The sequence below is a fragment of the Armigeres subalbatus genome, chromosome 3, assembly GCF_024139115.2.
Source record: "Armigeres subalbatus isolate Guangzhou_Male chromosome 3, GZ_Asu_2, whole genome shotgun sequence".
NCBI lineage: Eukaryota > Metazoa > Arthropoda > Insecta > Diptera > Culicidae > Armigeres > Armigeres subalbatus.
The window spans coordinates 267,504,293-267,524,529 of NC_085141.1; the positions used below are offsets into that span (position 1 = coordinate 267,504,293).

Here is a 20,237-nt window from a genome sequence, read left to right on the forward strand (position 1 = left end):
AAATCTAATGGCTATGATAGATTTGTTGGACAAAATAGGGACAAAAGTATGAATCAAGATTCATCTTTCGCAACCCATCATTGATCAGCCCACGTCCTCCCTTGGAGTCGTGGCCCACAGTTTGGGAACACATGTTCTAAGCGGTTGCTAGCAAGTTCAACATCGATATGTTGAAGATCAGCTTGCTGGTATTACTTATATGAAGCTGATATTTGAATATAATGGACGGTATAAGATATTTAGATTATTGCTACAATATAAAATGTTTCTTGTGAGATCAATACCATAACACTAGGTACCACATTTAAATGATACAACTTATTGACTTGCATTTCATTGTTCTGCGATTGAAAACCACGGTGATCAGATAAGTTTATTTTGGAGTTCAGTTTTCAAAGGAAATTATCGGTTTCTCAAAAGCAATATGTTCATCTTCGTCTTGCGTAAATAACTTTCAAAAAAATCATTGCGTTCTATGCTAGAAGATTTTTTTTTGTCTTTTTTTAATGAGAAAAGAAGCGAAATGTGGGGTTTGAGTAAGTTACCATCAGCGTGTGATTATAAATTAAGGTCACTCCTGACAGTTTCAAAGTGCTCGCGTTTTCGAGGGCACACCACTCTATACGGAAGCAACACACAACTGTCATTTTTACTTTTTCACGCATGCTGCGACGCAGCAAAGCTGAATCAACAAAAATGACAGTTGTCCGCCGCCTCCGTATCGAGTGGTGTGCCCCCGAAAACGCGAGCACTTTGAAACTTGGATTCTGTCAGGAGTGACCTTAACACCTCAGCGTGTCGATCAGTGCGCAGCAAGCCATGACTCGGCCTCTTGTCAGGAGAGCTGCTGTCATAACGATTTGCTCCGGCCATTTGGGGCCTCACACGGGCAAGGAACAGCTCCCGGCTGAACTTCTTAAACATGGAAGTGAGCAGCGTTGTGAAGTTCTGTACCATATTATCTCTAGCAGCATACATATTCTACATAGGTTACTGCAACTCATATGCGACCGGATTCAGTCACAATCAAGTTGCTGCAACCATTTTCGTCTGACTTGTACTGCTCGGGATGTCGAAAATATGGGAAGACGAGGAATTGCCAGCTATATGGTTGGACGGCCTCATTGACCCTCTTTTTAAGAAAGGGCACAGACTGGAGTGCGCCAATTACCGAGGAATAACTTGATCCACTTAGTATTTGGCTGCACGAAATTAGACATTTCTTTGCCAAAAAAGTACATAAAAAGGTGGATCAGGTTTTATTATACAGGGAATTTAGTAAACTTTGAAGGAAAAAATATCGAAAAATTATTTATTGGCATTTCGGATGAATTCTCGGACTTTTCTCTCAATACCACTCGTTATTTTTTGCACAGTAGAACGGTCAACTTGATCTGCCAAAACAAAATTTCCCTAAATAAATCAATATTAGCAATAAACAATTACAAAATTTTCTATTTATGTATGGAAATTTTGTATTTTTTCTGTAGAACATTTTGATTTCTTTATGTAAAGTTCATCTTATATAATATCTAGCAATTTTTGCTTTTGAAGCGCTAATTTATTTTTGTTTTGTGGAAAATTCTCAATTATTTGATGAATTTTTTTTCGCTTTATTGGCAATTTCCTAATCTTTTATGGAAAATTTCTAATTCTTGGTGGAAATTTTGTTTTGCTGCCTATTTATAATATCGAATTTATCGCTATCAGAACAGCACTATATTCATCCCAAATCAATTACTGTGGTGACAGATGAAAGGTGATACTACTCCAATATAAAATAATCCAGGCTTGTTACAGTTCTTACTTGGTACAGTACCACCTGAAAATTTTAGCGGATCGCCTCATACTAATACTAATGTTAAATAGAAAGTCACGTTTCAGAGAAAAATTAAAGCCATAGAGACGAGCCAGCCCGTTAAAAAAAAGCCACAAATGGGGCTTTCTTCAATTGGTTGGTTGGTTCAAAGGTTGTTAGAAAGTTTCTTTTTTTCATGTAGCTATAGTAGTAAAAAATCAACTATAATATAAATTAAATGTACCCCAAATCATTTTACATTAAAAAAAATATACCTATCCGAAAATAAAATAAAACATTGTTTTGAACTGTGCAACTCGTCAACAATTCGAGCACCACTATACTGCTCCAATCGCATATGTATAATGACGTCGAAACCTGTTCTGAACAGCATCTCTCTTCTATAGACAATTCTCTCAAGCTACCCTGCACGAAGCTGGGATTGCCAATCACCAGTCGTAATCAGCAGTTCGTCCGGGCTACAATGCTTGTTTTAATTTCGGCGATTTCAATTATTCTCAGTTCATCTGTTAGCAGTGAACCGGCAAACAAATTTGAAAGTGAGTTTATATTCTTAACCAAACTTCTGTCAATAAGCTTCTAAATTTTAGCCACATGGGGTTGCTTACAGTACAATACGGATCATGGCTACAAGCATGCACACCCGTATTATCCTATAAGTCGTTTTCGAAACTTGAATGAAACCAAGGATGGTGTCAAAACGTTCCGGATGGGTGTTCTTGGCCCCAATGATGGACATTTGCGTATAGCCCCAAATATGTATCCTTACGATAAAACCGAAATGAATGAGATCGGTAAGTACAATTGTCTACGTTTCAAATAGGTATGTGAACATCAAACCGGTTTAAAAAAAAACTAACGATTGCTCTTCATAGTTCTATCCGGATGGGGAAACACCAAAACCGTTGTTCGTCATTACACACGAAATTCACCTCAGGAACAGATCAGTGAGGTTGTGCTCCGAGAGCAATCCAGCATTGGAATGCTGTCGTACTTCAAGCCACTAATGTTCACCGTCGCCATTCACCCTGAAGGATTGGTGCAACTCACAAAGGATGAGGATTCTCGGCCGTTTTTAGAATATCGAGATTCAAAGGTGGCGGCAAACTATATTGGGTTCTGCAATTGGGACAAACCGTTGGTGTTCTTCTACGACTGTCCACTGGAGCTGGATCAAAGAGCTTGCGAAGGAATAGTGTTCCGAAAGTAGTGAGATTTCGGTGGTAGTTTATCATTTTTTTCTCTCGCCATTTGAAATAGTATAACGCTAAATATGTTGGAAATATATAACGCCTCAATTACCTCTTTGTAACGCATGTTTTATTAAATTTTAAACATTTAAAGTTATTGAAGGAATGAGAACGTATGTCGCAAGAGAGAGGTTACTTAACATGTTCTGACTAGACAAAGTGAAAGCGTCAAGACGGGTTAATTTTCATCTTATCACTACAGAACGCAAGTGTTCAATACTTATAGGTCCGTAATACTATGGGTCTCCGGGCCGTTTATGAAAGTTTGTTTTGTTAGTTTGAAAGGCAGAAATGCAAAAAAAAAACAATCTGACAACATACGTTTTTGTACTGAACGGCTTTCATATCGGCACCGATTCAAGTATCATTATACTGCTTTAACCTTATTATGTATATAATAACGTATGCATATAATCAGTTCTGAATGGCATCTTCCATCTATAATCAATACTCTCAAGCAACTCTACACAAGGCTGGGATTACCCATAGCCAGTCGTAATCAGCAACTCATCCAGGCTACAATGTTTGTTTTAATTTCGGCGATTTCAATTATTCTCAGTTCATCAGTTAGCAGTGAATCGGCAAACAAATTTGAAAGTGAGTTATTGTTCTTACCGATCTTCTGTCAATAAGCATCTAAATTTTAGCCACATGGGGTTGCTTACAGTACAATACGAATCATGGCTACAGGCATACACACCCGTATTATCCCATAAGCCGTTTTCGACACTTAAAAGAAACTAAGGATGGTGTGAAAACCTTCAGGATGGGTGTTCTTGGCCCCAATGATGGACATTTGCGTATAGCCCCAAATATGTATCCTTACGATAAAACCGAAATGAATGAGATCGGTAAGTACAATTGTCTACGTTTCAAATAGGTATGTGAACATCAAACCGGTTTAAAAAAAACTAACGATTGCTCTTCATAGTTCTATCCGGATGGGGAAACACCAAAACCGTTGTTCGTCATTACACACGAAATTCACCTCAGGAACAGATCAGTGAGGTTGTGCTCCGAGAGCAATCCAGCATTGGAATGCTGTCGTACTTCAAGCCACTAATGTTCACCGTTGCCATTCACCCTGAAGGGTTGGTGCAACTCACAAAGGATGAGGATTCTCGGCCCTTTTTAGAATATCGGGATTCAAAGGTGGCGGCAAACTATATTGGGTTCTGCAATTGGGACAAACCGTTGGTGTTCTTCTACGACTGTCCACTGGAGCTGGATCAAAGAGCTTGCGAAGGAATAGTGTTCCGAAAGTAGTGAGATTTCGCTGGTAGTTCATCATTTTTTTTTTCTCGCCATTTGAAATAGTATAACGCTGTTACCTCTTTGTAACGCATGTTTTATTAAATTTTAAACATTTCTAGTTATTTCAGGAATGAGAACGTATGTCGCAAGAGAGAGGTTACTCAACATGTTCTGACTAGACAAAGTGAAAGCGTCAAGACGGGTTAATTTTCATCTTATCACTACAGAACGCAAGTGTTCAATACTTATGGGTCCGTAATACTATGGGTCTCCGGGCCGTCTATGAAAGTTTGTTTTTGGAGCGAAGCCTTTCGGCACATTTTATGTAAGTGAAAGGCAGAAATGCAAAAAAAAAACAATCTGACCACAAACGTTTTTGTACTGAACGGCTTTCATATCGGCACCAATTCAAGTATCATTATACTGCTTTAACCTTATTATGTATATAATGACGTATGCATATAATCACTTCTGAATGGCATCTTCCATCTATAATCAATACTCTCAAGCTATTCTACACGATGCTGGGATTACCCATCGCCAGTCGTAATCAGCAACTCATCCAGGCTACAATGTTTGTTTTAATTTCGGCGATTTCAATTATTCTCAGTTCATCAGTTAGCAGTGAATCGGCAAACAAATTTGAAAGTGAGTTTTTGTTCTTACCGAACTTCTGTCAATAAGCATCTAAATTTTAGCCACATGGGGTTGCTTACAGTACAATACGAATCATGGCTACAAGCATACACACCCGTATTATCCCATAAGCCGTTTTCGACACTTAAAAGAAACTAAGAATGGTGTCAAAACCTTCCGGATGGGTGTTCTAGGCCCCAATGATGGACATTTGCGAATAGCCCCAAATATGTATCCTTACGATGCAACCGAAATGAACGAGATCGGTAAGTTCGATTGTCTGCGTTCCATGGATATATGAATGCCAAACTGGTCAAAAAAAAAAAATTGATCTTCGCAGTTCTATCTGGATGGGCGAACACCAAAACCGTTGTTCGTCATTACACGCGAAATTCCCCTGAGGTACAGGTCAACCAGACTGTGCTCCGAGAGCAATCCACCATTGGAATGATGTCGTACTTCAAACCACTAATGCTCACAGTCGATATTCACCCTGGAGGATTGGTGCAACTCACAAAGGATGATGATACTCGGCCGTTTATAGAATACCGAGATCGAAAAGTGACGGCGAACTATATTGGATTCTGCAATTGGAATAAACCGTTGGTGTTCTTCTACGACTGTCCACTGGAGTTGGATCAAAGAACTTGCGAAGGAATAGTGTTCCGAAAGTAGTGATATTTCGCTGGTTGATGACCATTTTTTCTCGCGAGTTGAATTTATATAACGCTTATTATATTGCAATTTTGAAACAAATCACTTGCCCATATCTAATGTGTTTTGATTAAATTTCAATAAGAATTAAAATTTTAAATATATGCAGGAGTAAGAGCGTATGTCGCAATCGTTTGTTTATACATCATGTTCTACCTTTGAACAAATTCCAATCGTCAGTTACTTCTCTTCTTATCATTATGAAAAGTAAGTGAAAGTTCAATGTTATCGTTAACACTTCAATTCAAAATAAAAGAAATCAATTAGGGAAACCCTCATTTGCGACTTACGCCAGTATTGCTGAAAAATAGTAGATTGTATGTCAACTATTACTTTTGTTACACTTTGATCTTCTATCTCTCGTTAATCAGATGCGACTAACAACGAACGAGGTTATCACTCAGCGGGCTCACGTTGGAACTAAGAGAGATTACTAGGAGCAAACTTCATTTTATAGAAATAATTAGAATTTGGGATTTTTTTTATAGCCCAAATAGAGGTATTTAGAAATGTATAAATTATAAAATTGAGCTGAACTTGAGCAATCTCCCGTAATTGCTACTCTTTCATGGCCAGATGAGCTTTTCTTGCACAGAGAATTCACAGAGAGATGTGTGCGTCACCGCCGACAGTTTTTAGCATCACACCGTCGACGACAATTTGTATCGTTCTCGATACCGCTGGCCTATCTATCTCTCAGATCAGCTCTCGACCAGGATACAAAGCCGTTGGTCGGACGAAACGCAAATTGCTGATAAAGCCAGAAAGAAAGATCCCCTCTCCCCACCCCGAGCGCTGTGGAGGCTTCCCCTGGTCACTCGCGAGAAGTAAGTGCAATTGGAAAACTACAAACAAAAACACTATGAACGCCGAACGGTCATCCAATACGCCAAAAGGAAGCAGTGGGAGGACTTCCTTGACTTCAACAGTCCACCTCCGAACTGTGGGGGAAAGTTAATGCGCCAAGTAGCAAGCGTAGATCTTCCTCCACCCACATCAATTTGCAAGGCCGTACTATTTTCGATCCGCCGGAGGTGGCACTCAGGGAATATTTTGCATCACTCGCATTGGTAAGTGACTATCAAGCCGATTTTGAAAGGCTTATAGCCACTAGCACCCTGACGATGCAGAACTTTCGAGTTCTGGCGGACTTGCCGTTTTCATTCGCCGAACTTTCCCTCGCTCTTGCTAGAAGCAACGGGAAGTCTTCTGGTCCGGATGGAATAAGGTATACGTTGCTGAAGATTCTTCCCTCTACCGCAAAAATAGCATTCCGGGAAATCAAGCCTGGATCATACGGTTGGTTCGCTCGAAGGAGTATTCAAGCGAAAGTGTGAAGACTTCTCTTTCTAAATTCGTTTTCTAAGAGAATCGTACAAGAAAACAGTTTCTCTTTATATGCAAGAGCTAGCGTCATACCCACTTTTCATCACACAACCCCGCAAATGTAAAGAGTACAGGCAAATGACACTTTGCTGTTTTCAATAATGCAAAACGTTAGACCTTTTTGACGTAAACTATGTCTAAAGGGAATGCTTGGGAAACAGGGTGCAAAATGAAAATTTGTTAATTGGGGACCGTCACGAATTCATGTAAGATTTCAAACGTTAATAGCGACTTTATCTTTACGCCTTGGAAAAATTTCAGAACAAATCAATTCCGTTCATGCACCCCCAACACGGACATCAGATTGATGTAAGGTACGTCCCTTTGTTGGTCCACCGACCGCTTCATTTTCTCGGTGCATAAAAAGAGCCGTGTCTTGCACGCGCGCGTAGAGATGTCGTAAAATCTCGATTAATCGATTAGTAACTAGACCGACTATTGGAAAGTTCAGCGCTCACCGGCTGACGAACGAAAACGGCCTACGACTAATTGATTTCGCCGCCTCCAAGAATATGGCCATTCGTAGCACCTACTTCCAACACAGCCTCCCGTATCGGTACACCTGGAGATCACCACTGCAGACAGAATCACAAATCGACCACGTTCTGATTGATGGACGGCACTTCTCCGACATTATCAACGTCAGGACATATCGTGGCGCTAACATCGACTCTGACCACTATCTGGTGATGGTTAAACTGCGCCCAAAACTATCCGTCATCAACAATGTTCGGTACCGACGACCGCCGCGGTACGACCTAGAGCGACTGAAGCAACCTGATGTCGCCACTGCATACGCGCAGCATCTCGAGGCAGCGTTGCCGGAAGAGGGTGAGCTCGATGGGGCCCCTCTTGAGGACTGCTGGAATACAATTAAAGCAGCCATTAACGACGCAGCGGAGAACAACGTCAGGTATATGGGTCGAAGTCGACGGAACGATTGGTTCGACGAAGAGTGCAGACAGATTCTGGAGGAGAAGGACGCAGCGCGGGCGGTCGCGTTGCAGCAAGGTACCCGGCAGAACGTGGAACGTTATAGACGGAAGCGGAGACAGCAGACCCGCCTTTTTCAGGAGAAGAAACGCCGCCTGGAAGAAGCGGAGTGCGAGGAGATGGAACAGCTGTGCCGTTCTCAAGATACACGCAAGTTCTATCAGAAGCTCAACGCATCCCGCAAAGGCTTCGTGCCGCGAGCCGAAATGTGCCGGGATAAGGATGGGAGCATCTTGACGGACGAACGTGTGGTGATCGAAAGGTGGAAGCAGCACTACGAGGATCATCTGAATGGCGCTGAGAGTACAGGCAGTGAAAGTCAAGGCAGCGGAGGAGATGACTACGTCAGTTCAGCGGGCGATGGAAGCCAACCAGCCCCCACCTTGAGGGAAGTTAAGGATGCCATTCAACAGCAAAAGACCAATAAAGCAGCTGGTAAGGATGGTATCGGAGCTGAGCTCATCAAGATGGGCCCGGAAAAGCTGGCCACTTACCTGCACAAACTGATAGTCAGAATCTGGGAAACCGAACAGCTACCGGAGGAGTGGAAGGAAGGAGTTATATGCCCCATCTACAAGAAAGGCGACAAACTGGAGTGTGAGAACTTTCGAGCGATCACCATCCTTAATGCCGCCTACAAAGTGATATCCCAGATCATCTTCCGTCGTCTGTCACCATTAGTGAACGAGTTCGTGGGAAGTAATCAAACTGGATTCGCTAATGGCCGCTCGACAACGGACCAGATCTATACCGTACGGCAAACGGTACGGCAATGCCGTGAATACCAGGTCCCAACGCACCATATGTTCGTTGATTTTAAGGCGGCATACGACAGTATATACCGCGTAGAGCTATGGAAAATTATGGACGAGAACAGCTTCCCTGAGAAGCTTACCAGACTGATCAAAGCAACGGTGGATGGTGTGCAAAACTGTGTGAAGATTTCGGGCGAACACTCCAGTTCGTTCGAATCGCGCCGGGGACTAAGACAAGGTGATGGACTTTCGTGCCTGTTGTTCAACATTGCGCTAGAAGGTGTCATGCGGAGAGCCGGGTGTAACAGCCGGGGTACGATTTTCAACAGATCCAGTCAATTTATTTGCTTCGCGGATGACATGGACATTGTCGGCCGAACATTTGCAAAGGTGGCAGAACTGTACACTCGCCTGAAACGTGAAGCAACAAAAGTTGGACTGGTGGTGAATGCGTCAAAGACAAAGTACATGCTTGTGGGCGGAACCGAGCGCGATAGGGCCCGCCTGGGAAGCAGTGTTACGATAGACGGGGATACCTTCGAGGTGGTCGAGGAATTCGTCTACCTCGGATCCTTGCTAACGGCTGACAACAACGTTAGTCGTGAAATACGAAGGCGCATCATTTGTGGAAGTCGGGCCTACTACGGGCTCCAGAAGAAACTGCGGTCGAAAAAGATTCGCCACCGCACCAAATGTGTCATGTACAAGACGCTAATAAGACCGGTTGTCCTCTACGGACATGAAACATGGACAATGCTCGAGGAGGACTTGCAAGCACTCGGAGTATTCGAGAGACGGGTGCTTAGGACCATCTTTGGCGGTGTGCAAGAAGACGGTGTGTGGCGGCGAAGAATGAACCATGAGCTCGCCCAACTCTACGGCGAACCCAGTATCCAGAAGGTAGTTAAAGCCGGAAGGGTACGATGGGCACGACATGTTGCAAGAATGCCGGACAGCAACCCTGAGCGCAGCGAGCGAGATGGGCAGACCAGGTGCAGAACGACTTGGCGAGCGTGGGGCGTATCCGAGGATGGAGAGATGCGGCCTCGAACCGTGCATTGTGGCGTCAAATTGTTAATTCAGTGTTATCTGTTTAGATGTTAACTAAATAAATGAAAATGAATGAACTAATCGATTACTCTCGATTCTTGACGATTATTGAATCGATTCATCGTTGAGTAGTAATCGATTCAAAATTAATCGATTATCACAACGATAAATCGATTATTCGAAGTAATCGACATCTTAGAGCTGTCGTAAAATCCTGATTAGTAACTAATCGATTACTCTCGATTCATTGAATCGATTAATCGTTGGGAAGTAATCGATTCAAAATTAATCAATTATCGCAACGATTAATCGAAGTAATCAATTAATTTGCGACATCTCTACGCGCGCGTCATTTTCGTTCGAGAGTTCACGGCGAGCGGCTCGCTCCGCTGGAACGCAGACCATCTGGTAGCTGTCTGGTAACAACGGCTCGGTGGCGTCGGCGTTCGGTGGTGTCTGTGGCGATCGTGGCAGCAGCAGCAGCACATCATTTACGGTCGAGATTTCACGGAGCGTGTACCAGCCGGCGTCCGTAGCAACGAATCATCGGATGGTGATCGTTGTGCAATTAAAATCAATCGGTCCTTTGTTAGGACCACCATTATACACAGAAGAGAATTTGTTTTACCGAAGATGTTCAGCAAAGTGAAAATTCATAGAATAATGGCGGCCATCAGCGGTGGTTGCTGCAGAAAACTCGTCATCAGTAGGAACATCACTCAAGTGAAATCGATGCCCGCATGCTGTTAGTAATTGCACAGACATTTTAAAAATAGGTTCTTTGTCAGGACCATTACTATTAAAAGAGATGGGTTTGATTTGTCGTGTTTGAATTTGAGAAACGATTTCTTTTTATACTGCTGCATTGTTACAGACTATTGCGCAGCAATTTTTTTTTTGCTGCCACCACCACAGTCGAACAGCTCTGATGCTGCTGGGACCGCTACCGACGCCATAATAGTCACTTTCAATTTGAAGGCTGCTTCTACAGCAGCCTTCGGCGATGGCCATCATTGCATTGATGCCGTTGGGATCACTAACAAGACATTCATAGTCATTTAATTTTATTTCATTTTAAAGAAAAAGTTTAACTATCTACCGTTGAATGGCTATAGACGATACCGTGGTGAATAAATTGTCTGTAGCAACCACCGTCGACGGTCATCACTGATGCTAATGGGATAACGACGCAATCATTGCAATTTAATTGAATGTCGCTTTAAGGAAAATACAGTTCAAAACAACTCTTCCGTTTCAAATGGGGGTTCTGAGAAGAACCTATTTATGCTTCTTTAGGCATTGTTGAGCATTCACAAATACTAACAGCATGCAACCGATTATCCAAATCTTGCGAGAATATTCCACTTATCATATCAGATTCCCTTAATCCACTATTACATACAAAAGCAAGTTTTATAGTGAGAGAAGTTTTCACCAAATTACTAAGCACATTCTTATGGTGACTGTCGAAAATTAGATGACGTCGTTCTTGAACTCTGTGGTGGCAGTCGGCAGGTTGATGCGAAAGAAAATTATACAAAAGGATGCGCCTTTCTAAATATTAAGCACAATCTAGCAATCAAATTTCACTTTCCATTGCAAAATAATTACAGACGCTAAATTCACTGCAGCAACCACCGCCGACGGTCATCACTGATGTTATCCTAATTGTCATCAAATTTTCTGTTCCTGTAAAGAATATGCGTCACATATATAGTGTCTTCCATTTAAAATATTGATCCTGAAAAGGACCGGTTTATGTGCCTTGAAACATATCCGTTGACGATTGTTGCGGATGGCCACTCAATGCTTCACCACGATTTGCTGTACACCCAGGTTTTTTTTTACACGGTTTGGTTTTAGTCGTTTAAGACCTTCAGCGTCAATGAAACAATGAGTTAACCATACGAAAAAATTCACAAAAAATCAAAGAAAATTCAGGTGGTATTTAAAAAGCTGTGAAAGTTTGGGTTAACCGAGAAATTAATGAATTCCAACCGTGTAAAAAAAAACCTGGGTGTACTGCTGTATACTTGAGTACTGATTCTGCAGCAACAGGCCGACGAGCACCACCGATATCGATGCTGGAACCACAACCCACTGGACGCAGCAGACTCCGACGAAGACCACTGATGCCGATACAGGGACCGCTCTCCATGGAATCTCGAACAAAGAGCTCGCGCGGGAAAGCTGTCTTCTTGTTTTCAATATAGTGAGCCTTATGCCCAGCCTCTTTGTTAATCTTTATTGGTTAAAAATTATGTGCACTCATTACGAATAACAAAGGGGCGGAGCTACTGTGCTTACTTCATTAGATACTAGGAAGCAACTTCACCACGCGCGTGCGCCATTTTATTCGAGATTTTGCAGAGAGCGGTCCAACACGGTCCCAGCATCGCAACCAGCAATCAGCGCGTGAGAGCCAGTTAGTCCGAGATTCTTCGGACAGTGGCCCCAGTATTGACATCAGTGGTGTTCTCTCGCGTAATTGGCAAATGCTGCAGATGCGGTTTGATGTAAATATTCGTGTGGCCGTCGTCAGCAACATCATAAAGATTTCGAAATTCATCCAACAATTTTGGACGTCGGCGGTGGTTGCTGCTGAAATCTCGTCGTCGGTGGGAACAGTACTAAAGCTAAATTTTCTCGCATACTGATAGTGAATGGCGCACTTAATCGGTCCTTTTTCAGGACCTTCATTTTATAATAAACGCTGCGATGCTGATGACAACCTCACGATGATTTCAAGCAAAACCGTAAACGCGCGCGGGTGAGCAGTTTTTTCAATTGACTTGAGACGATGTTTGCGTCGGTAGCGGTCCAAGTAACATCCGTGATGGTCGTTGGTGGTGATTGAGAAAAATGTTTATACTGAGATCAGATTATGATGATTTTTGGTTAAAATTCGCAATTGTGTCATGTATACAACCTGATATTCATATGATATTACGATTCTCATTGCACTAAGAGATTTTATGTAGTGTACGTCGAGCGGCCATGTCTTGTACACTACACTTCTATTTTTTTACACAGCAACAAAACACACGCGACCGAAAAAAAATCTTCTTTATCGACTATGTCCCTCCCGGCTTGATTTACACAAACGTGCAAATGCTCTCGAGTGTGAATCAATACATTTCTCTTTACTGGTGAGATCTCTACACAGTACACACTTTAGGTGAAAATGTGAGAAATGCCCAACCCTGGCATGGACAAGTCAAACTTTTCCCGACGAATTGCGGCTCAGTCAGTTCATGCCTGGATTTGACGTATATGTAATAGATTTGAGCATTGGAAGAAATAAACTGGTACAACAGCTCAGTAGAGCTGATACGATATCTATTGGAAGTGTGGGAGTGACCAACGGTGTAAAAATGGCGGACATTGAATTACGAGCAAATTCCCTGCGCATCCGTTTTGATCGCGGCGTGCCGAAGCCAACGGACAGTGAAATTTTCAAGTTCATAAAGGTATAATTTTTCATGTTCATAAAGGTACAATATATGTAACCGAAACGTCGGATTAAAACGTAAAACCCGTTTTTTGAGCATAAAAAGACTGAAAGTTATAACCTCAAATTATCGAAGAACGTTTACAAAATTGTCGCATTTCGCATGATCCAAAAGTTTGGATTGGGTAATTGTCAATTCCCGTAATCAAACATTTTTCGGTTTAAATTATAATTTCATCCCTAGTAGCACAGTTCTGTTGGATTTTGTTGCAGCAACTATTATATGACTTAATTAAGTCGCATATGAGTCACAGAAACTCCTCTATAACAAGTGTGTTGCTCCGGTCTGTTTCCCGGGCTGACGATAAAGCCTGGGTAAAAAATATTGTCGGCCAGACATATTGCAGGGCCCGGAAGGATCGGAAGGCAAAAGAATCCACGGCACCTTGGACCGACATACCCAGTATCAAGCACCAGCAAGTCATCTTCCACCTCCACATCGGCCACACCCGATTCTCACATTCTCTCAACAGTAGACCCTTCCGGACCGATTGTGAAATCTGCGAGATCCAAAACTCAGTAGAAAGTGTGATTTGCTGGAGTCCAAAGTTTGACATTCCTCGATCCTGCTACGAAATATCGTTACTGAAGGGTTTGAGTAAGTTACCATCAGCGTGTGATTATAAGCACCTCAGCGTGTCAATCGATGAGCAGCAAGCCATGACTCGGCCTCTTTTTGTCAGATCTCCGTGGCGTACACACGCACCCACGGAGAGCTGCTGTCATCGCATTTCGCTCCGACCATTTGGGGTCACACACACATACGAGATGCCTTGGCTAACGATAGCCTACCAGGTTTCAGCCCTTATCTGCGTCCTCGAAGATGGAGGGCTGCACTACCAAATCTAGATCCAGCTTAGGTCTCCCGGGCACCCAACCCCAACCTACGGAGGCGTGCGGGTCTCCCTTGTCTTTTCAGGAGTATCTGACTTTAGATTGTTACAATACGACATACAGTTGTATTTTATTTTTTTCGCTCAAATTATCGAAGGAAGAAGTTTCAATAAAAATAATTAGGTTAGCTTAACTAAGCAGCATTATGAATTTATCGAGACAAATGTCCCGGCATATAAAAACCATGCGTAGTCGACCGAGTGGAGTGAAAACACATGGAATTGTTTTGTGTGCCTGAACAGTGAACATCCATCTCGACAACTCATTAACTTGATTGGGAATTTTTGTTGGATAAGAAACATTTGTATGTAAACAACCGTCCAAAAATGATGCCTATAGCAGAAGCGTTGTTCTGTTCAAAATCTTCTAAACTTACCTTAACGTGTTGGCGATCGTCCTGGCGGCGGTATCACATCGGAAAACGTGACACATGTGGATTCGGGTGAGTCGATCTCTAGCCACGTAAGCAAAATCTCTGCAGACATACAAAATAAACGAAACCAATCCATTAGTCACTAGATTAGGTTTTAACAGATAGGAAAAATATTATCAATAATAGAAAAATGAAAGTGACATTGTATGACACCATTTACTTCAGTCACGCTGGTGATTAATCATACCTTTCTCTGGGAGTACAGCAAAATAAGATACCACACAGAAAGTATAGTTTGTTTGAATGAAAGTTTATGCATGTTGTGCACCAGTGATAGAAAGCAGCAGGAAAAGAAACAGACAAAAGAAATATTTTGAAAAAAATATGTTGGAATAAACAAATCAAGGGTATCTGGACATGAAAAATAGATTATGAAACATCCGTTTTAGAATGTGTCTTGTTTATGATCTTTTTGAAAGCAATATTACTAATAACCTTCGGGGACTCGCATAGTAGTGAAAACCTTTGACGAAAGCACTCTTGTCGTTCATAACAGGGGCAGGACCTGGCGAGTCCCGGTAGGCTAAGGGCAGTATTGTTAATAATAAACATATCAGGTGCGTTACTATGTAATAATTGCTTTAAATGAATATCGGTTTCACTGGTCACAACCCTAAGTGAAATGTGTATAAAATATATCATCAAAATTTAAAGGTTCATTCAGCTGAAAATCATAGCTAAAACTGACTTAGAGAAACAGCATTACTGGATTAGGGAAGTTGATGAGCGGTGTGCAATTCCGTTTACAGCGTTGGAAGTGGCTTCTCGGATTCATTTCCTATTGCATTTGTATTAGTCTCCTATATTAAAGCCTAGTTAGGCATAAATGCGTTAGGCTTGAATGCAATAGGACAAACGTACATAATATCATGGATATGCCATCGGTTAAGGACAATCCTCACGGAATCCAAATTTAAAAGTACTCGCGTTCTCGAGGGCACACCACTCACACCACGCGTCGCAGCATGCGTGAAATAATGAAAATGACAGTTGAGCGTTGTTTATTGTATTGAGTATGTGCCCTCGTGGTGTACTGAGTGGTATTGAGTGGTGTGCCCTCGAAAACACGAGTACTTTTAAATTTAAATTCCTTGAGGATTGTCCTTAAGAAAGGCTAGTTTCTTGGTTTGTTATTATTGAAAGAAAATTATGTCCATTTTTTAACGCACATAAATATAATTTAGGTCAAATTTTGCACCCTTTGATCCCCCTGTTACATTATTCGTCTATATCTTGTTAAAGTCGAATGTATAAGCCTAATACTAATTAGTCGTAGCGGAGAATTGCATCCTACAATAAGTTAAGATCAATTAACTCACCTTCCATTATCTCGACCAACGCCCCACACTCGTATCGTGTGTATCGGCTGCGAATTTAGTATTGTCAACGATTCTGGATCAATTAATTTTAAAGCACCTTCATCTAAGTCCATAAACAAGTCTTTACCCTAAAAAGCACAATATTGGCAATGTTAGTAAAATTCGCTCATCCCCAGGACACCAACAGCAAAACTTACATCACCCCATCTACCCACAACGTCCAGCATCTCATTTCTTCCAAGCGAAAGATCCACTATGCACTTGTTGACCGCTTTAGAGGACCGTTCTGGAGTGAGATCCTCTTCTGCAATCTCAACCCAACCCAACGATCGCACCGCGAATCTTATGGGTCGGTCTGAATCTGATTTAAGAGGAAAACTTCGTCGTCTGGAAAAGTAATTCACCTTTAAATAGGATACCACCCACCACAGTTCCACCCTTTAACTAACTTCAACGCAATGTCCTCTCTCCGTCGTCGTTCATCTTCCTGATCCAGGGCCGAGCTGGTACTGCTACGGGTAACGGACGTAATACTGTCGTGTAATCGACCACTGCTGGACGAGGTCGAACTGGTCTCCGGTTTTGGTGTCCCGTACAGGCTGGCCAGCGTCTGGGAGAACATGGAGTTCTGAATATAGCGAGGCGTTGGCGCTATCGGTGTCTTAAGCTCTTTCGGTGGTTCTTTTGGCCAAACTGGTGGCTCGCGTTGTATTGTTCCCGATTTGATGTGCCAATAGTAAGGACCGCCATTGTCTGCGAAGAAAACAAAGTTGGATTGTTTTGAGAATAATCAACATGAAGTCGAAAGTCTAACCTTCATGCTTTTCCCAACCCGGCGGTAGATCACTGGTCTTGTCCTTGTCTTCGATGGCTTCAATTTCTTCCTGTTTACCCTTTTCTTCTTCATCTTCTTCCTCGTCTGCAGGGGCGACCTCTCCCGCTGGTTGCTTCTTCTTGTTCGGCACTGCGTACAGATCATCGGCGTTCAGCGTTCCAGCTATGTGTTTGATTTCCTGCTCTTGAGTCTTTTTGCCCTTTTCCGAGACTTCATCCTTCTGCGTTTCTGATTCGTTGGGAGAGCCGTCCAGCAATTTATGTTTTCTACCAAAGAACTAGAACCAAAAATAATGAATATACTTATACGTCGATGTTTCAGAATCATGTTGGTTACTTGTCAACTTCCTTGCTGTCGACAGCCATTGATGCAATGTCCAGATATCCTTTCCGATTGCTACCCAGCAAACTTGGGTCCCTAACCAAATTTACGCTTCCGGCGGGTCGAAGAGTACCCTGCTGCTGCAATTCGGAGATGATCTCCTCGTACAGATGCGAGTTACGCTCCATTCGGAGTGGGTCCATATGATAGTTGGGATTCTCGTAGCTTAGCAAGCCGTTTTCTGAAAATGGGACCGGAAGCAGTAGTTTCATTTAGTATCACAATACTTTGAATATGATTTAAGTAACAAAAGTCGAAAAGAATCAAATAAATAGTATGTGATAACCTAAGTGCTAGCAATTATCAAACAAAAGCATTGAAGCGCTAATACATCTAATGTTATAGAAAATAAAAAAACTCAAATTAAAACTTTATTGATAGCAAAGCAAGTTTCTGTGCAACAAATTTTGACATGCTTTTGAATCTGACCATTTAGAAACAATTCTTAATTTAAAGGAATGACAATGGGCCAAATGAGGGTGAGATTGGGCCACTGTTTAAACTACTTAAATCTAATGGAACTATTGTACCTAAAAACAATAAAACTAAAACACAAGAGACCCTTTTGAACGATTTAGTTATCCGACCTACGGATTCTGCATGAGAGCGATGACCAATTTAACACCCAGGCCCGTTGTCACCCCCATTGACGGTATTAAAAAAGTCGGTATTTACGGAGGTATTTACGTTTCGCGTAGAGGGGCTGGGAGTAATATGGACACACCCTAAGGAATCACGTCATTTTCACATGGAAAACGTTGTGATATTGAGAAGCTAAGCCACTTACGTGAATCTTAAACAGAAGCATTACGATGCTGGAATTTTTATGACAATGAAAATCAGGATGAAAAAATCACGGTTCAAAAGTATGCGGGTGAAATGGACATAGTGTGTGGGTAAAAGGGATGTGTTGAGAAATTAAGCTTAAAGCAATGAATTCAGTTAACGAATTGTACGCATAGGCTAAGCATCTAAAAAATGTGTTTCTTGAAATAAATATGTTGGATAATAATTGATATATTGGTAACTTACAATGATTTTACTAAAAAAGCATGATTCATCAATAAAAATGACTTAAAAATGCTATTGGTCTGAACAAAATCGGAAATTCGAATTTCCTAAGGTAAGCAATACAAACTTTTCGAAAAAAAATCGATGAAAAAAATGTATGTACTTCATATGGTCCATATTACCTATACCATAACGTGTTTATTTTACGCCACCATGATCCAATTTATACAAAAAAAACATTTTTTTTTGTGTTCCCTCAAAATCACTATTTTGCTTTCTAAAATCGATCTAAACACGGTTTGGGCAATGAAAATTTTTAATTCACGATTTTAACAATTTAACACTTCAATTTTTTAGAATTTTGTTCTTCAAGTTTTTTTATCCAATCAACTAATTTCTTTTCCAACATATTTTGAGTTTAAAAACTCTTGTTCAATGCTGACTTATTGCAATTTAATTACTTTTCATTTTTCGTGTAACGAGTTGGATAAATATTTTAGAGTGTAACATTCACCATTATTACCTTATGAATAAGGTTAGTTATAGAAAAATACGAAACTACAAATATTTAACTCTTCAGAGGTAGGAGCGCAAACATGGAGGAATAAAAATTACTAAATTTTCAATATTTTTTATAAATGTGTAGAACTTTTAAAATTGACTTTAAACCACATGTATTGAACTTTATCGAACTTTATTAGAGGGTTAAAAGAGTCTTAAATACTGCACATCAAAAATAATATCTTCAAAGCATTTCAGCCATAGTTTACATTAAAGCATTAATAAACAGAATAGTTTTCATTTTTGAATGTAATATAATATGCCGTACTCATGATTTGAAACAAGCAATAAGATCTACTTGATAGAGTGCCAAATTTGTAACGATTTAGCTCGAACGGGACCCCTATCCGTTTTACCACCCCCAACCCCTCTACTAAATCAAAATCATAATTGTACCGGTTGCTGATTGGGTGAAAATGACAATCGATTACTTCGACCGGCGGTGGCATATTTTCATAAACAGTATTAATCTTCTTTCAACCATTTTCACTCTGAAACTCATTTAATTCCATGTAAAAACTTTTGTCTGTAAGTACGTAGTAAGTACGAAATAACGTCAAATATTAATATAGGGGGAATGACGGCTTTGGCAGGTTTTGTTCTATTATTGTCAGGGGTTTTTTTTATGACTGATTATGCTCAAATTTGGCCCAAACATTCTTTGCATATCAAGGAATATTGTGGCCAAATTTCATGAAATTCGGTCGACAAAACCCCCCTGACAATAATAGAACAAAACCTGCCAAAGCCGTCTGTTCCCCTACATATAATTTGGCGGATTTTGCCAAAAAAAATGATTTGGAAGAACTGGCCACCACCTCTTTAACGCAATCGGCTGATGATATAACAAGGCAGTCGAATTTGAATTGTGACAACCGACAACCAAGATCTTAACCAATCTGACATTAGAATTGTCATTATTCATGACATCATTACTTTTAGGTTTGGACAATAAATTAGTTCTAAATTTGGCTCTGTACTTGTCTAATAATTAGATTAGACACATGACACTTACAGAGTGCTTATCGATTTTCTGTCTCAAGCCAAAACAGACCAATACTGGTCAACAATTCAGCTTTTACCTAGATCCCAACTTAAAGTAGCAACGGTTCGGTTAATTTCCCTCAAGATGTGGCACTTGACATTGAGCGAACACATCAAGTTTATTGGGTTTTATCTGTTCGCTAGGGAATTGTCCCCTTATACCCGGTCCAACGGGCACGTGTACGTGGTATCTTCTCACATTCTTTCACACCTGACGGCATGTGTGAAGGCCCCAGACGTTGCATGAGTTGCTGTTTTCTTCAAGTGGAAATGTAGAAAAGTTAATTGGTTGAGCAGAGAGACGGAAAATATGGAGCCAGACAGGGAGATAATAAAATCCTACAACTGGGAACGGAAGCAGCACACACTGTAACCCGTCTTCGGATGAATG

At 41.2% G+C, this 20,237-nt stretch overlaps 4 protein-coding genes across 5 annotated transcripts in view; 3 read left to right on the forward strand and 1 right to left on the reverse strand.

The window, feature by feature from the left end:
- Positions 1–20,237, reverse strand: part of LOC134224142 (protein Fe65 homolog) — a 71,226-nt gene that overhangs the window by 37,440 nt on the left and 13,549 nt on the right. Inside the window, exons 2-7 of the mRNA XM_062703404.1 lie at positions 17,186–17,411; positions 16,829–17,115; positions 16,464–16,767; positions 16,212–16,401; positions 16,015–16,142; positions 14,639–14,737 (exon numbers count right to left, since the gene is read on the reverse strand). Of these exons, the coding sequence (XP_062559388.1) occupies positions 14,639–14,737; positions 16,015–16,142; positions 16,212–16,401; positions 16,464–16,767; positions 16,829–17,115; positions 17,186–17,411 (1,234 nt within the window). The remainder of the gene's footprint in view (positions 1–14,638; positions 14,738–16,014; positions 16,143–16,211; positions 16,402–16,463; positions 16,768–16,828; positions 17,116–17,185; positions 17,412–20,237) is intronic.
- Positions 2,258–3,131, forward strand: LOC134224137 (uncharacterized). Its single transcript, XM_062703397.1, has 3 exons — positions 2,258–2,358; positions 2,410–2,613; positions 2,695–3,131. Exons 1-3 carry the CDS (start codon positions 2,283–2,285, stop codon positions 3,027–3,029), a joined length of 615 nt encoding a protein of 204 aa, XP_062559381.1. The 5' UTR covers positions 2,258–2,282; the 3' UTR covers positions 3,030–3,131.
- LOC134224136 (uncharacterized) lies at positions 3,427–4,348 on the forward strand. The gene is made up of 3 exons (XM_062703396.1): positions 3,427–3,666; positions 3,717–3,920; positions 4,001–4,348. The coding sequence occupies exons 1-3, from the start codon at positions 3,474–3,476 to the stop codon at positions 4,333–4,335; spliced, it is 732 nt and encodes a 243-aa protein (XP_062559380.1). The 5' UTR covers positions 3,427–3,473; the 3' UTR covers positions 4,336–4,348.
- On the forward strand, positions 4,347–6,713 carry LOC134224134 (uncharacterized). 2 transcript variants are annotated; one of them, XM_062703391.1, is made up of 4 exons: positions 4,347–4,648; positions 4,833–4,971; positions 5,022–5,225; positions 5,300–6,713. In XM_062703391.1, exons 2-4 carry the CDS (start codon positions 4,845–4,847, stop codon positions 5,632–5,634), a joined length of 666 nt encoding a protein of 221 aa, XP_062559375.1. In that variant the 5' UTR covers positions 4,347–4,648; positions 4,833–4,844; the 3' UTR covers positions 5,635–6,713. The 2 variants fall into 2 exon arrangements, with proteins under 2 accessions (XP_062559375.1, XP_062559374.1); XM_062703390.1 differs by having other exon boundaries at positions 4,347–4,971; positions 5,300–6,712.

Bases quoted from the DNA above. Each gene is read 5' to 3' on its own strand.
- LOC134224137 (XM_062703397.1), top strand. From the start codon at position 2,283: ATGCTTGTTTTAATTTCGGCGATTTCAATTATTCTCAGTTCATCTGTT. The intron at 2,359-2,409 runs GTGAGTTTATAT...TCTAAATTTTAG, and splicing joins ACCGGCAAACAAATTTGAAA to CCACATGGGGTTGCTTACAG. The intron at 2,614-2,694 runs GTAAGTACAATT...TGCTCTTCATAG, and splicing joins AACCGAAATGAATGAGATCG to TTCTATCCGGATGGGGAAAC.
- LOC134224136 (XM_062703396.1), top strand. From the start codon at position 3,474: ATGCATATAATCAGTTCTGAATGGCATCTTCCATCTATAATCAATACT. The intron at 3,667-3,716 runs GTGAGTTATTGT...TCTAAATTTTAG, and splicing joins ATCGGCAAACAAATTTGAAA to CCACATGGGGTTGCTTACAG. The intron at 3,921-4,000 runs GTAAGTACAATT...TGCTCTTCATAG, and splicing joins AACCGAAATGAATGAGATCG to TTCTATCCGGATGGGGAAAC.
- LOC134224134 (XM_062703390.1), top strand. From the start codon at position 4,779: ATGCATATAATCACTTCTGAATGGCATCTTCCATCTATAATCAATACT. The intron at 4,972-5,021 runs GTGAGTTTTTGT...TCTAAATTTTAG, and splicing joins ATCGGCAAACAAATTTGAAA to CCACATGGGGTTGCTTACAG. The intron at 5,226-5,299 runs GTAAGTTCGATT...TGATCTTCGCAG, and splicing joins AACCGAAATGAACGAGATCG to TTCTATCTGGATGGGCGAAC.